The sequence below is a fragment of the Chrysochloris asiatica genome, unplaced genomic scaffold (assembly GCF_000296735.1).
Source record: "Chrysochloris asiatica unplaced genomic scaffold, ChrAsi1.0 scaffold00029, whole genome shotgun sequence".
In the NCBI taxonomy this organism is placed as follows: domain Eukaryota; kingdom Metazoa; phylum Chordata; class Mammalia; order Afrosoricida; family Chrysochloridae; genus Chrysochloris; species Chrysochloris asiatica.
In genome coordinates this window covers 15724262-15739351 of record NW_006408547.1, presented here as the reverse complement: position 1 = coordinate 15739351, position 15090 = coordinate 15724262, and the positions used below count along the sequence as shown (strand labels likewise).

At 39.8% G+C, this 15090-nt stretch overlaps 1 protein-coding gene across 1 annotated transcript in view; it reads right to left on the bottom strand.

Moving 5' to 3' along the window:
* Positions 1 to 15090, bottom strand: part of MYO16 (myosin XVI) — a 912243-nt gene that overhangs the window by 490751 nt on the left and 406402 nt on the right. The window contains exon 14 of the mRNA XM_006851537.1: positions 14095 to 14212. Within this exon, the coding sequence (XP_006851600.1) occupies positions 14095 to 14212 (118 nt within the window). The remainder of the gene's footprint in view (positions 1 to 14094; positions 14213 to 15090) is intronic.

Below are 15090 nucleotides of genomic sequence, written 5' to 3'. Positions count from 1 at the left end.
GCTGGTAGTTTTGAACTGCTGACTGTGAGTTGAGCAGCCTGATTTGTAACCACTATGCAAAGAAAACTATAGACCAGTGCTACAAGAAACCTACAATAGTTGAAAAAATATACCATGCTCCTGGATAGGAAGACTTAACATTGTGAAAATGTCAATACTGCCCAAAGCAATCTACACATATAACGCAATCCCAAGCCAGATTCCAATGACATTCTTCAAAGAGATGGAAAAAACAATGACAAACTCTATATGGAAAGGAAAGAGACAAACGATAAGCAAAGTACTGCTTAAGAAGAACAGGCTCGGAAGCCTCTCACTCCCTGATTTCAAAATTTTATATACAGCTACAGTGTTCCAAACAGCCTGGTACAGGTACAATGAAAGATACATTGAACAATAGAACAGAATTGAGATTCCAGAAATTAACCCATCTACATATAGCCAAGTGATTTTCGACAAAGTACCTACGTATATCGTATATCGCATGGGGAGTGTGCTGGCAGAATTGGAAAGCGATATGCAAAAGAATGAAACAAGACCTTTACCTCATGTGTTATACAAAAAACAACTCAGCATGGATTAAAGACCTAAAGGTGAGTCCCAGAATTACAAAGGTCATCAATGAAAAAATAGGGGAAAATGTGAGAGCTCTAATACAGGGCATACACAGACTACCAAACATTTTGAAAATTATAAAAACAAAAATAGACAAAATAGATCAATGGGATATACTAAAAATTAAAAACTTGTGTGCATCAAAAGACTTCATAAAAAGGGAACCCACAGAATAGGAAAAAAATCTTTTGCAAAGATACATCAGACAAGGGATGAATTTTTAAAATATATAGGAACGTACAACACCTCTACAAGAAAAGGACAAATAACCCAATTAAAAAATGAGCACAGGACATGAACAGACACTTCACCAAGGAGGAGATCCGGGCAGCCAACAAACATATGAAGAAAAGTTCAAGATCACTAGCCATTAGAGAGATGCAATTCAAAACTACAATGAGATACCATCTCACAGTAGCAATAATAGCAAAGATTAAGAAAGTAGAGGACAGTAAGTGTTGGCAAGGATGTGGAGAGACTGGGGCCCTCCTACATTGTTGGTGGGATTGCAAAATGGTCCAACCACTATGGAAAATAATATGGCGCTTCCTCAGATGTTTGGGAATAGAGATACCTTAAGATTCAGCAATTCCTCTACTTGTTATTTATCCACAAGAAATAAGAGCCATAACGTAAGGAGATATATGCACACCAATGTTCATAGCAGCACTATTTACAATAGCAAAACGATGGAGACAACCTAAGTTCCCACTTATGAAAAAATGGATAACAAACTTTGGTACATACACACAATGGAATACTACATTACAATGAAGAATAACAAGGAAGCAGCATGCCACCATATAACATGGAGGAACCTTGAGGACATTATGCTGAGTGAAATCAGTCAGTCAGTCAGTCACAAAAGGAGAAATACGGCATAGAGCCATCACTGTAAAAGATTAAGGAAAAGCACCCACACTGAAAGGGGGAATAAAATCTTTTTTTTTTTTTAATGTTATCTTTATTATTATTATTTTGTTGTTGTTGTTGGTTACTGGGGTGTAGGGGGTGGGGTGAGGGGGAGGGAGGGTAAGGTGGAGCACAGGGTAGGGAATAGGAACAGGATAGTTTGGTGCTGGGAGGGGGGAAGACAATACGCTAGAAGGGGGAAGGGGAAAAGAAAAATATGGCGGATGGGAGAATAGCTAGTCAGGTTTACATGGGCTAAATGGGACAGAGGTAAACAATGATCTGAGCACAAACGTGGAACAATAGGGCTCGTGGATACAAAGATTGAGGTCTGGTTTGAATGGCTAAATGTGGAGAAATGATGTTAAGATGCTTGGCTGTTTGTTGAATCTTGGTTTCCCTTGCCTACTATTGTTAAATAGACACTTGAAGAGGAGATAACAGCCAGAAACATCACTAGAGAAAGCTTCTAAGTCCGTCTTCAGCCTATAACTCTTTGGAATAACTAAAATGGGGTTAGAACTTGCCCAGTGAAGGAGGCTCCCTGCAGAGCCTTTGCACTGCACAAGATCACAGGTGGAATCCTGATCATCATCCAGAATCTTCTGAGGTGGGACATTCCCATGTGAAAGGGCAAGCAGACCAGCCTGGAGCAGCTAGAAGAACAGAACATATGCTTGAAAGAAAGACCAGCAGAAAAAAAAAAAAAAAAAAAACAAAAAGAGCAGTCCAAAGGAATACTACAAGAACAGCAAGTTGTTCCCCAGGGAGCCATCAAGGCAAGTGGTCAGGTCCCCTCAAGGCAAACCCCCTTCCAAGACTGAAACTCAAAACAAAATACACTAGCATGCATATGGTCCTGCTGCTAACCACATTGGTCACCAATAAAGGGAAGAGGGGGAAAAACAGCAATGAAGTTGTGAACTAAGTCCGACCACATTCAATAGACTCCTGTTAATCTGGATTGAGACCTGGTTAATCAGCAGTATGACGAGACCTGGGGTCTCCTGGTCCCAAGGGCACAGACATGGCCCTAGAGGGCTAGAATGGAGTGTGAAGCATCCAGCTGATATTAAGAGAAGGGGGATGCACAAGAACACCCACACTTGCAGATAGTACCCATTTGACCTGACATCAATGGCTGGATGATCAGAGCATGACTAGTGGAAGAAAGAAGAGGGACGAAGAAGAAGAGAAAAAGGAGTAACCCTCTATAAGTGGAAGATCTTGATCTATGCTTGTACATGCAGTATGAGAAAGGAACAGACAAATCTCTACGTTTAGGATCATTCCCACCTCCCTGGTCCACAGGGTCCACAGGAGGAGGAACTTAGACATTGGCTGCCCAAAATGTGGGGACTACAAAGGCAACAAGTGACTGATTTATAAGCTTTCAATAGGGAACCTAGCTCCAGAGGATACAGGGAAAGGTAGAACCTCCACTGACTTGTTTCCAATCTGTCTGGATGGGGTTAATAAAACGTGAGGGGGAAAGGACTCCTGTGGTTCAATAGGGAATGATTGCTATCAGTTCTGACAGTGAGTGTTGGAAAGGTTAATGTAAAAGTTTGGTAACAAAAGGAAGGGAGTGGCTGATTTTGCAGTCCAGGAGTGGAGATCTCTAGAACCATCAAGGGAGAAAAGTGAAGTGCAAGACCATGTCCAGAAAGGCAGTGACACTAGGGATGGAGACAGAGACAATGACGTGGACAGAAGGAGCAGCTGGGGACTCTGGACTCAGGGAGGGAGAGGGGCTGTGTGCTGGTGGCTGGGGTAGGGGGTACGCATATGGGGTGTACACTTTGGGTGTTTGATGATGCATGCAGGGGATTGTGATCATTGCAATGAAACAAAGTACGACAGGATGAATGTAAAGATAATGTTCATCCACGTAAACTAACACATAATTCACAAAGAAAACTTTAAAAAAAAAAATTGTAATGTAAGAAATATTTTTTGACTAGAAATATATTTGTGATCATCTGTTTATCTAATTTATATGAATTATTCTTAAAATGTACCATGCTTTTGAAATGTTTACAGACTATGGATACCATAGTAACTACAGTAACAGAGTTTATCGAGCAACACTAAAGTTTACTCAATATGAAAGGTGTTGGAAAAAATTAATCTCTCTCTCTAAATCTACCCCCAACTGTCATATGAATATGAAAACATGCAAATGTCCCAGGTTTCTCCTGGGCTCCAAGAAGAAAGTAGGTATCATTACAAGTCACCTGCTACGTACTAAGCACGGTGCTACATGATTTTCAGGTATTGCCTCATTTAAATTCTGTTGCATTCTGGCTTATTTCCAAAGTCCCGCCTGTTTTCCACTAAAAGATGTTGCGATTAACTGAGACATTCTGAGATGCTTAAAAGAATGTCTGAATAAGAATATAATATTAAAGATAATTGATGATAATGAAAATGACGGTGATCAGTGTGTTCGGTTATATTTATTTAAAATCAACATTTGGATGGAAAAAAACAAAACAAAAAACAACCACAAAGTGAAGGCTCTAATTTGGTTTCCATTTCATTTTTGTTAATACTAAAGTTTTTATTTCCTAAATAGATAATTGGGAAATTTAAACCACATGACATACTTCTGGTAAGACGGTTTTGATTGCTATCAACTTGAATTTTTGTTTAAACTCCTTTTGGAGTTTTTAGGGTACTGGCAAGACAAACACCCCTCACGTTCCACAGGCTTTTTCTGGGTTCTTCCTGTCCTTATCCTTCTGCATACATGTACGTGGTAGTGGAGTGCAGTCCTTTTATGAGCTGGGTTGCTAACTGTAGGGCCAACAGTTTAAATATGCCAGTCGCTCCAAGCAAGAAAGATGAGACTTTCTGTTCCAATAAAGACTTAAAGTCTCAGCAGAGATGGCTGCAGAGGTGGTAGCCTGGAGAGACAGAACAGCTGCGGGCTCTAAGCCCATGGACTCAGTATGGCTGTATGCCTTCGGGCAGGAGACTGACTTGCAAAATGTGCTCTTACAACATTTAAATTAATATATATATATATATATTTGTTTTGCACGTGTACATCAAGTATTTTTGCTTTGTTCATTTGTGAAATATAGAATGTAAAAGGGAAGCCACAGGATAACTCTTGCAGGGAGGGGATTAGAATCATTGAGATGAAACAACGTGTGTAATTTGTTAAACGTAAAGCTGTTGATTTTGTCTGCAAACTTTCACTCAATTCACAATAAGAAGTTAAACAACAACAAATAGGATGTGCAGTGTCAGAAATCCCATACAGGGTCACTATGAGTTGGAACTGACTCGAAGGTACATAAACACCAACTACCACCAGAACATTTCTTTTTGTTGTTGTTGTTAATGTTTCTATTGTGAACTATGTGATAGTTTACATGGGAGAATATTAGCTTGACATTCTTCCTATGGTATATCATTTCATTGTCATGGTTACAATCCCCTCCATGCATCATCAACCAATCAAAGGATATACCCTGCAAGTCTGCCTCCTGGTCATCAGCACTCATCCCCTCTCCCTCTTTGAGTCTATGAGTCTAAAGTCCCCAGATGGTCCATCTCTCCACATCATAGTCCCTGCCTCCATCTCTGGTGTCACTGCTTCTCTGGGTAGGGTCCTGCACTCCGCTCTTCTCCCTTGATGGTCCCAGGGACCTCTGCTCCTAGACTGCAAAGTCAACCACTCCCCTCCTTTTGCTACAAATCATCTACCTTTACATTTCCAACCCTCACAGTCAGTCCTGATAACAATTATTCGCCATTGTACCTCTAGGTCCTATCTCTATCTCCTTTCATCAGCCCAGCTAAAACAGATTGGATACTGCTCAGTGGAGAGTCGACCTTCCTCCATGCCCTCTGGATCTAAGCTCCCTCTTGAAAACTTGTAAGCCAGTCACTTCTTGCCTTTGTAGCCCCCCATTTTGGGTAGCCAATGTCCAAGTTGCCCATCCCTGTTAACCCGGCATACCGAGGGGGTGGGGTTGATCCTTGTTTTGTTCCCTCTTTTGAGCTTCTGCACCCATAGGTGTAGGTCAAGTTCATCAAATTGTATTAGATTACTCTTTTTTTTTTCCTCTTCTTTATTCTAGTTGATTTCTGATCATCCAGTCATTGAAGCCAGGTCAAGCGAGTATTATCAGTGAGTGTGGGTGTTCTTGTGCATATGCCCTCACTTCTTATCACCTGGATGCTTCATTCTACACTCTGTGGCTATGTCACTGACTCTGGACCCAGGAGTCCCCAGGTCTTGCAATACTGCTGGCTAACCAGGACCCCAACCGGGTTCACAGGACTATACTGAACATGGTAGAATTTAGCTCAAAGCTTCACTGCTGTTTTTCCCTAACTTCCCCTTATTGATGGTAAGCATGGTCACCAATCAGAGTGTGTATTCCCAATGAGTTTTAGTCTTGGAAGGGGGTTTACACCGACCACTTGCCTTGATGTCTCCTGGGCAAGCAACTTGCTTGTTCTTGTAGTAATCAGTCAGTCTGCCTACATTGTTTTGTATTTTTCCTGTAGGTCTTTCTTTCAAGAAGTATCTTCTGTTCTTCTAGCCACTCCAGGCTGATCTGCTTGCCCTTTCAAGTGGAAATTGCCCACCTCGGAAGATTCTGGATGTGGTTCAGGATTCCATCTATGATCTTATGTAATGCAGAGGCTCCACAGGAAGCCTCCTTCACTGGGCACGTTGTAGCCCCATTTTAGGTATTCCAACCAGTTATAAGCAGAAGATGGACTTTCTATGCTGATACTTCTGACTATTCCTTTCTCTCCCCCTCAAAGTGTCCATTTTACAATGGTATGCAAGGGAAAACAAGATTCAAAAGACAGCCAAGCATCTTAACATTATTTCCCCCCCTTTATCCATTCAAACCATGCCTCAACCCCTGTATCCAAGAGCGCTGTTGCTCCAAGGTTATTCATACATCATTATTTACATGTGTCCCACTTAGCCCATGCAAACCTGCCTCACTGTTCTCCCATCCACCTTGTTCTTCCATTCCTCTCCCCCTTCTTGTGTATTTCCTTCCTCCCCAGCACCCAACCTATTCTGTGTCTACTCCCTACCCTGTGCTCCACCTTCCCCTCCCTACCCTCACCCCACATCCCAGCAACCAGCAAAGAACCCCCTCCCACACACACCTTTTAGGTTCTTTTTCTTATTCTTTTATAGTACTGGTCCTATGCAGTATTTTTGTTTTGTGACTAATTTCACTCAGCATAATGTCTTCAAGAATCATCCGTGTTATGTGATAACTTACAGTTTCCTAGTTCTCACCAGCACATTTCTAGTCGCCCATCCCTACATTGAGTGTGACCTAAGGCAGTAGAAACAAGTTTAATTTCTAGACAAATGAATTGTAATTATGAAGAGAAATAGGCTCTTGAAAATAAGCCTAAGATAGACAATTTTTTTTCCTTAACTGATACTTTATATTTTCAAAAATGGGCTCTTTATTGACATGAATGAGTTCAAGATGGCTTTACACAATCTCTTCCTGAAGTACATATCTACCACTTCACTTTGTTGTTACAGTCATTGGTTACTATCTGGTGGTGCAAAGGTTAAGCTCTCGGCCATTAACTGAAAAGTAGGCAGTTAGAACACCCAGGGAGACCCTTTGCGGGTAAAAGGCCTAGCAGTTGGCTTCCATTAAGATTCCAGCCATGAAGGAAAACTCTGAGTAATCTTCTATTGAGCCCATGGGGTTGTTATGAGTTAAAAATCAACTCACTGGTATCTACCAATATGTTGTTAATTTAAGATCTACTTAATGAGAAATACTTATATAAGTCAGGGCAGAAGACATCTCTACTGTCAGTAACCTTATATCCCAAATAGAAACAGGCAACAAACAAATAAAAGAATCATTTCCATTTATAATAAGAGCTATGGAAGGAACAAGCACTGAGATTGGGAATAAAGGAGTTTGACTTGCAGGCACACTTTAGAAGGTGGGGTGTGGGTAAGGTTTCTATGAAGAAGCGACATGTGGAATGGGACTAGTTACATGGCTATGACGTCTTCCTTTTTTAAGACTAATTTTATATGAAATAGTAATTGTTAGTATTTGTTGCTGTTGTTAAGTGTTGTTGAGTTGGTTCGGACCCATAGCAACTCTGTATAGGGTTTTGGAGGAGAAGCTGGTAAACCTGAACTGCTGACGTTGCAGTTCAAACCGACTTTGCAGTCCAGTGAATTAACCCACAGTGCCACACTGTAAGTGTCTCTTAATACCTACTGATTCAAATTCTGTTCTTTGAAAAGTATTCTTAAGAAGTGTTTCATGTCAATTTTGCATTAAACAGTTGTAAATCTATTTATAATCTAGCTAAAATTCACTGGTGACAAATGTAACTACAGACTGAATTCAGGAGCAATTTTGGCAATATTCACCTGCTAAAACCACATGGCTGGGCTTCTAGGTAAGTTTCTGAGGGAAACGTCAAATTATATCCTCAGGTAGCATTCACCTGAGCTTAGTATTTCTCATAATCTGACTGAAAATCTTCACCAGAATCCTTTTTACAGGGCACCTGGGAATACTCTGAGGAAAGAACTTGGCCTACCAGAAGGTGGATGTAAAGCAACAAGATCTGGTTACCAAAGCATTCTGGTATAACAGACTGAGGGGGTTGGGTCTGTGTGCTTCGGAAGATGGGATATTACAAATTAGGCTTTTCTTACAAGGATATATTAACCACCTATAAACTGGTGTGGCACTGTGGGATAAAGTATTGGTCCACAAGGTTGGTTAGTGCCACAGTGCCACTGGTTCAAACTCACCCAACACTCCTCAGAAACCCTATACAGGATTGCTTTGAGTTGGAACAATAAACTTACCTGTGGTGTGATATAATATGGTGGGTTTTTTAAAGTTTTTATTGTGAATTGAGTGATTAGTTTACAGGGGGGGAACATCAGTTTTACACTCATTATTTCATTACAATGATTATAATCTCCTCTGTATATCATCATTCAACAGATTATACTATGTTTTATATGTTACTAAAACTTTCAAGATGTTTTTATATATACGGGAGATGCTAAAATGATTATGTTGTTGTTGTTAAGTGTTGTCAAGTCAGTTCAAACTCATACTGACCTTGTATGGGGTTTCCAAGGAGCAACTGGTGAGTTTGAACTGGCGAGCTTGTGGTTCGAATAGACTTTGTGGTCCAGTGCTTTATCCCACAGCGTCACACTGGGGCTCCAAAATGATTATATAGTTAAGTAATTAATCAGAGTGAGAGGAGGAAATATTGAAATATTGGTCTGTCAGCCAGAATGTTAATTATTAACTTTTGCAAAACCAAGAAACAATGTCTACTTTTCTATACTCTCTCTCTCTCTCTCTCTCTGTCTCTCTCTCTCTCTCTCTCTCTATATATATATATATACACACACACACATATACATACATAGTTTATATCTCATAAAACAGAGTCTTCTATTTTTATATTATAATTTGTGATTACATCCCTCATTAGAGAATTAATAAATGATAAAAATGCGACATGCATAAAATCAACACGTAGTCACTATTTATTTGGCCAAATATGAGATATAACAACCACACTTCAATTTTATGAGCAGTAGAAATACAGCGGGAACTTGGAGGGACTGTAGGACAAGAACCCAATAAGGGAGAAGGATGAGACTTTCTGCTGCAGCCAAGATTCCCAGCCTCCAGAAGTCTATGCAGGGTTGCTATGAGTCAGAACCAACTCTATGGCAATTGAACAACAAGAAGAACACAGAACACTCTCACAGGAGATTCATACCGATGACTCAGCTTTCTTTAAAATTTGTGTCGTCATTTAAAGAATATCTCTTTTTGTCTTTCAAAAAAGAAGTCTTGGGGATGATATTATTCAGAAATACCTACTGACACATAATTTCTTTCAAAACTCAATGCCTAATTTTTTGGTGAATGATGATAATGTCTCCTTAAACTGAAAATAATTTTGAAAAGTAAAGCTTAACAAGCCAAGTTTCCTTACATTCATGTTGCCTGTATTTGTTCTGCACCAAAGCCGCCAAGAAACAAGTAAATGCTATGAAAACACTTGGCATGGGTTGAGTTGTGTCCTGACCCCAAATATGTGTCAGCTTGGCTGGGCCAGGATTCTGAGTGGTTTGGCAGTGAGGTAATGACCGGATGTGGCAGATATGTGATGGTCCCCATGATGTGACAGGCTGTGATAATCCAATAAAAGAATTAGGGTGGGATGTAACACACTTAATTTCTTCACAAAGCTGCTCTGATGCAAAGGGAGTTTCCCTGAGGTGTGACTTGCAACACCTTTGATCATTAAAGGGGAGAGAAGGGAGCAGAGAGCAGAGGGACCTACTCTCACCAAGACAAGAAGAGTTGGCAGTAAAGTGTGTCCAATGGACCTGGGGTGCTGGCGCTGAGGAACTCTTAGACCCTGGAGAAGACTGATTCCCAGACACATGAAGATCTCCAAGGAATGTTGGGTTTAAAGATATTAAAAAGATACAAGGAGTTTCCCCAGATCCAACAGACAGTCTCCCTAGAGTTGGCATCCTGAATTTGGATGTCGAGTCTCCTAAATTATCATGGACTACATGTCTGCTTGTACCAGCCATTGCATGTGTTATAGCTCTTACTGCAGCATGAGAAAAAGACATCACTCTACCAGCCATTTGAATATCAGATCCACAGAGTACTTCATGTTTGGACTTAGGGAATTTTAAGCTTTCTTAAAAATCTTACAGTAAAGCTAAAAGAAATCTAAACCATATGTTCTAAAGTAGGAATAATTTCAACACTCTGTGTGTCTACCCTTTCATCCACTTGAACACATTCAGCTTTGGGGTGGAACAGTGTTATTGTAAATATCAGAGAGTAAGATGGATAATTCTTGTAATGAAGTGAAGGTACTATTTCTTTTCAATGCCTATCAACTCTCTGTGTTGCTCTTGCTGTGTGCCATCAAGTCATCTCCAACCCATAGTGACCCTCTATAGGATTTCTGAGGAGCATCTGGTGCATTTGAACTGACAAACTTGGGGTTAGCTGTCCAGTATTTATCCTACAGTGCCACACAAGGACACCTAGTATTGTTGTGATGTGCCGTGGAGTCGGTTCTGACTCATAGCAACCCTGTACAGGGTTTCTGAGGCTGTAAATCTTTACCAGAGCAGAAAGCCTCATCTTTCTTCCAAGGAACAGCTGGTAGTTTCGAGCTGCTGACCATTAGATTAGCAGCCCGATTCATAACCACTACGCTACCAGAGCGCCTGAGGACTCCTATAGTAAGCAAAATTAATCATTGTACTTGAGACCTTGTCTATGTGGTAGCACGTATCTAACAACACTTGAAGAAACTTCTTAGATTTTCCTTGAGTCTTTTCTTTTTCAGTGTTAATATTTTTAGCCTCTTCAACGTGCAGTCAAATCTTGTATGGGTGTTGCTTGGATCTTCCACCTCCCGATGTCATTCTTTGAACATATTGCTTCTATTTCTCCTCTAAGAGCTAAGAAACAAAGAACATTACTCCCAAATCCAACTTCTTCAAAGTTCTATGATTTCTTTTCATTTATGTTCCAGGAACTACATGTCCATTGTTGTCGTTAAGTGCCATCGAGTCAGTTCCGATCCATAGCGACCCTGTCTAGGGTTTCCGAGGAACAGCTGGTGAGCTTAAACTACGGACCTTGCAGTTCAAAGGGCTTTGCAGTCTGGTGCGTAAACCCACAGCGCCACACTCTGTTGGTTCCGACCCATAGCGACCCTGTACAGGGTTACCGAGGCTGTAAATCTTTATGGGAGCAGAAGGCCTCGTCTTTCTCCCAGCGGAACAGCTGGTAGTTTTGAACTGCTGACCTTGCGGTTCGCAGCCCGATTCATATCCACTATGCTACCAGAGCTCCTTACACTCTTATTAGTGCAGTCTAAAACAGGGCTGTTACTGTTGTTAATTGTTGTTGCATCCATTTAGACTCACAGTGACCCTGTACAGGGTTTCCAAGGGGCAGCTGGTGGGTTTGAGCCACTGACCTTAAGATAAGCAGTCCGGGGCTTATCCTGCAGCACCACACCAGGAATCCAAAACAAGTACTAGTTGTTTGTTGTTGTTGTTGTTGTTTTTAAATCGGTTGTATTACTCTTCAGTTAAAAATCCATAAAACACAATCATCAAATCATCTGGTCACATTTTTAAAAGAACACAGCATGAAGCTATCTAGCAACCACACATAAGTAACAGTAATTGAATTAAGAGTATTAATTTGGAAAACAGACTGCGTGGCCGAGCAACATGCAACACAGAGACAAAGTGGAAACTGCTTGTCTTGATGCTTACAATGCAGTTTCCATCAGAGAAGACTACAGAAGAACCAGCTAACTTATGCGAAATACTCAAATTCTACAGAACTTGTGGTAATAGTTCCTTAATGATGCAGATGCCATTTCAAGACCTTGAAATGCTTCAGGTTCATCTTTATGCATATTTATCCCCATTGTGTCACAGCATGCTGCCTGTACAAGCGGCATGAACCGTATTTATAGATTTGATTATGCTGAAGATGTGTGGGACTTGGTGTTAATAGGTTGCTGATTAACAGAAGGCCACAAGTAAGTGTTTACTGCAGCATTTTCCAGGTCTTATATTTGTGTGTGTATATAATTATTTTCTCGAGGAACATTTCTGAAGAAGAGAACATGTATACGTTAAACTCGATTCAGAAAACCAAAGAAAACAAAATTCGTAATGGATAACAACTTTTGAAATTTGTCACTTTGTTGTAAAGGGGGCACTGAACCAGATAAAATTCAGTCATGGGTTTTGATATGGCATTATAAAATAGGCACTGGACTGCTAACTACAAGGTTGACAGTTCAAACCCATGAGTCGTCCCTGTAGGGGGTCCTTAAGACAGTTCAAACCGTATAGGGGGTGCTTAAGACTTGGAACCAACTCAATGGCACGTAACAACAATAAAAGTTATACACCAGATAAAAAAATGTCTCCTCTGTACCAAGTGCCCATCAGTGGGAGTGGCCTGCTTTCCTTGGGGCTAGGCTATAACAGAACTTCTCACACCTGAGTGCAGTCCTCGCGTGGCGCTGTAGGAGAAGCCCTGGATAGCTCGCTATAAGGTCTGCGGTTTAAATTCATCAGATACTGTTCAGAAACCCTACACATGGTCACTACGACTCAGAACCAACATGAAGGCACTTAACAACACCACCAACAAAGCACGCTTGTGTTTACATGCCAATCACCTGGGGACATGTTAAAACACAGTGTCAACCAAGAGGTCTGGGTTGGGGTCTGAGATACTGCATTTCTAACAAGCTCTGAAATTATGTGAATATAGCTGGTGCTTGAGACACACAATGACACACAGTCAGCCTGTCAGTCTTTTAGCTTCCTACCTGCCCACCTAGCTATCATGACTGTAGCTCACTAGACACAGAAAGTTTATGAAGAAAACTGGGCTCATGATCCAAGCTGTGAGGCTGGAGCAAATACCTTCCCCTGATGGAACTTTCTTACTCTGTTGATTGGCCAAGACAAAAGTCTAAGATTAGAGCTCAGTTTATCCCTACTATGAGGGTTTCATGAAAGAATAGACGGTAGCTTGAATTAGAACCCTTGGCTTGGATTTTAAAAAAAGAAAAGCTAGTTTCCTATTGCTGAATTTAAGTCAGTGACCTCAAAACGTATAATGATCATCTTTTCTCATGCATTTTTTTTTGTCAAGTAAAGTTGAATTTTGATATAAATGTGCTGCAAAATATAGCTTTCTTGTCTCTAGATGATAATTAAACCTGCGTCTGATTCCTAAGGGAAGATTTGTAACTTGTAAAAATCAAATAAAAAATTTTAAGATTTGCTTCTTATACTTATATTTTAAATTATGTATAATTAGCATTTTTTGTGTGCCGATAGTGTTTACAAAGACTTTAAAGAAATTGATTTCTATAAATATATTAGACATTCCACTTAAATGGTATTTGTAATACTAATTTGCCTAGATAATCTGGTCTAATGTAAAATTCAATGTGACTTCTCAGTTGTGCTTGAAATATGAAAATTTTTAAGAAATGCACATTAAATATATAAATGAAATGCGACATGGGTTTAGTTTGAGTTTAATTTGGTGGTTATCTTGATTTGCAAATTTTCTTTCATTTGAAATGTGGACTTGAATTTATTGAAAATAAACATCAGTGACTATATGAAGAAAGCACACACTCAAGTTATAATTCACTTAAATTGAGTATTTCAGCTAGTTTCTAAGTTTCGGCAGTATGGTTGCTTTCACCTACTTTTAGTTTTAGTTTGGTTCCGCATTTCCTGGTGTGGCACTTTGGGTTAATATGCTGGACTGTAAAATTGGTTTGAACCTCAAGATCAGCTATGTGAATAAACACTGCGTGTTTTTCTGTCCTCTTGTGGTACGAACTAGTAGCTTCACTTCTACTTATTATACACTTACCTCCAGTTAAATACTTTCACTTCTACTCATTATACACTTACCTCCAGTTAAATACTTTCACTTCTACTCATTATACACTTACCTCCAGTTAAATATTTTTTCCTCTCACAGAAGTGAAGTTCAAAATACTTTATGAAGCAACTGGATACGTTGTTCACAGTCGTCTTGGCATGTCCAAAGGCCTCTAAAATACACATGACCTGTAGTAATACAAGAGAAAAAAGTACTGAGCTACTCTTTTGTAAAATAAAAATTGAAAAGCAATTATTATCAAAGATGCAGAGAATATTCCATTACCTAGAAGGTTTATACTGCTTATATAAACATCATATTAGATATTTACGTTTACTCTTTCCTCAACTGCAAACTATTAACTGTCTCATATTTTGGCTAATTAAAATAAAATAGTGATCTACAGAATACTTCACCATAATCTCTGATGTATTTAAACAATGAAGACCACTGTATTTGCACCAACCACAAAACCCAACTCCATGTTATCTGAGCTTTCAAATGTGGAAAGATGGTAGAAATGCTTTTGCTGTTTTAGAGGAAACATGTTAGACTTCCTACATGCAAACAGTCGAACATGTTAGACTTACTACATGCAAACAGTCAAAACTTAGAAAAAAATTCCATCACTGTAGTTTTGGTTTAAATCTTCTTCTTAAACACAGATGTACACTCTATACAAACTTTTATAGACCCCATCATCTCTTCTGAACCTGCTCTCTACCCTGCTTTTTGTTTCATGCTAATATCTCATTGCTACAAAAACAAGACCAAAAATTCTAGTTGAAACTGTTTTATCCTATTATTTCTTATTGCAGTAGGTTTTATTCCAGGTTTTGGAAAGATCATGAATCCTCAGGTCAACTTGGGAATCTGAAATTATTCCCTAGCATGTATCCTTGGGTCATGATCCACACTATTGAAAGCTTTTGGTAGTCAATAATCATGACAAGCTATGGACACCATTGCGAAGTCTGAGTATTCCAGAACACTTAATTGTGCTCATGAGGAATCTGTACCTGGACCAAGAGGCAGTTGTTCAAACAGAACATGGGAACACTGAATG